At 47.2% G+C, this 1345-nt stretch overlaps 1 protein-coding gene across 1 annotated transcript in view; it reads left to right on the plus strand.

The window, feature by feature from the left end:
- METTL7A (methyltransferase like 7A) overlaps nt 1-989 on the plus strand; it is a 1670-nt gene extending 681 nt beyond the window's left edge. The window contains exon 2 of the mRNA XM_010088110.1: nt 753-989. Within this exon, the coding sequence (XP_010086412.1) occupies nt 753-989 (237 nt within the window). The remainder of the gene's footprint in view (nt 1-752) is intronic.
- Nucleotides 990-1345: the final 356 nt, after the last annotated feature.

Here is a 1345-nt window from a genome sequence, read left to right on the forward strand (position 1 = left end):
GCCACTCTGCACTGCTAAATGATGCAAAGCAGCAGCAACATACTAGCTGGTCTGTCCTAATCTTAAAACTCTAGAAGTAACATAGTCTGGTAACTAGAACTGCTACTAATTTTGTAAGTAATTACAGTATGTCACTGAAAGCAGAACTGGTTCCTGTGGTGGTATCTCTCCCCACACACACCAGATTTTATCTGGGTGAGAAGCTCTCTGATCAAAGCCGAAAGTCTGCATTTTTAATAAGCCTCTTAGAAGTGGGGCTGATCTACCTGTATGACTGAAACAATCTAATTAAATACCTTCTTTCCCTGTAGTATACTAATCAAGCTAAAGATTAAAAAAAGCTGGCTTGTTGGGGTATTTTTGCAATAGACTTTTAGCCTTGAAAATGGCATTTTCAAGATAATGCTCTGGGTGAGTTCAACTAGGATTTATACATTTCTCTTTAGTTTCCTTGGAAAAAAAAAATGACACGTTAGCAACTGTAATTGAAACAAAAAGGCAACAAACTACTGATGTAAAAAAAAGAGGGATCAAATAAGTACATCTTCACCCTTTTAGAACAGGCGTTTTAAACCTCTGCAAGTTTCTTGTTTAGATTCATTCCAACCCACACCACAAAAGCAGAAAGCGGGCAGGGGGGATACTGACGAGCGGACAAACTGCAGACCCACTGGTCTGTATCCGAGAGGAGGTGGGATGGAGGGGGAAGCTCGGCGTAACCCCAGCACCTAAAACAACTTTGTTTTCCCCAGGGAGGAGCCTTCTATTTCCTAGAGCATGTGGCCGCCGACCACTCCAGCTGGCAGTACTTTTGGCAGCAGGTCTTATACCCGACTTGGAAACTCGTCTTTGACGGATGCTGCCTAACGAGAGAGACATGGAAAAATCTCGAAGCGGCCAACTTCTCGGAGCTGAACCTGAAGCATTTCCGCGTGGAGCTGCCCTGGATGCCCATCCAGCCCCACGTCCTCGGCTACGCCGTGAAGTAACCCCCCAGGGAAACCCCTTCACAGCATCACCCAAATAACACGACACAGGCTAATCCAGACGTCTGAATCTAGCTAACACGGGGAAGGTTTGATTATGTTTCTGATTCAAGCACAGAGCGAGAGGAGACGGGCTTTTTCCTGAGCACCTTTGAAGCTTTTCGCTGCTGACGAGGCCTCGCCAGGCCCAGCGCAGCCCACGGCGGGAGTTGGCTGCAGGATTACACAGAAAAAAATAAAATATTACCTCAAGAGAACGTCTGCCTGTGTCTGGTGAGATCGGGGAAAGGTTCCTTCAGGTGTTTCTCCAGCTCAGGGAGCCGCCGGCGCTGGGCTCACCCTGTCCCCACGTTCCCTCA

The sequence above is a fragment of the Pterocles gutturalis genome, unplaced genomic scaffold (assembly GCF_000699245.1).
Source record: "Pterocles gutturalis isolate BGI_N339 unplaced genomic scaffold, ASM69924v1 scaffold642, whole genome shotgun sequence".
In the NCBI taxonomy this organism is placed as follows: Eukaryota; Metazoa; Chordata; class Aves; order Pterocliformes; family Pteroclidae; genus Pterocles; species Pterocles gutturalis.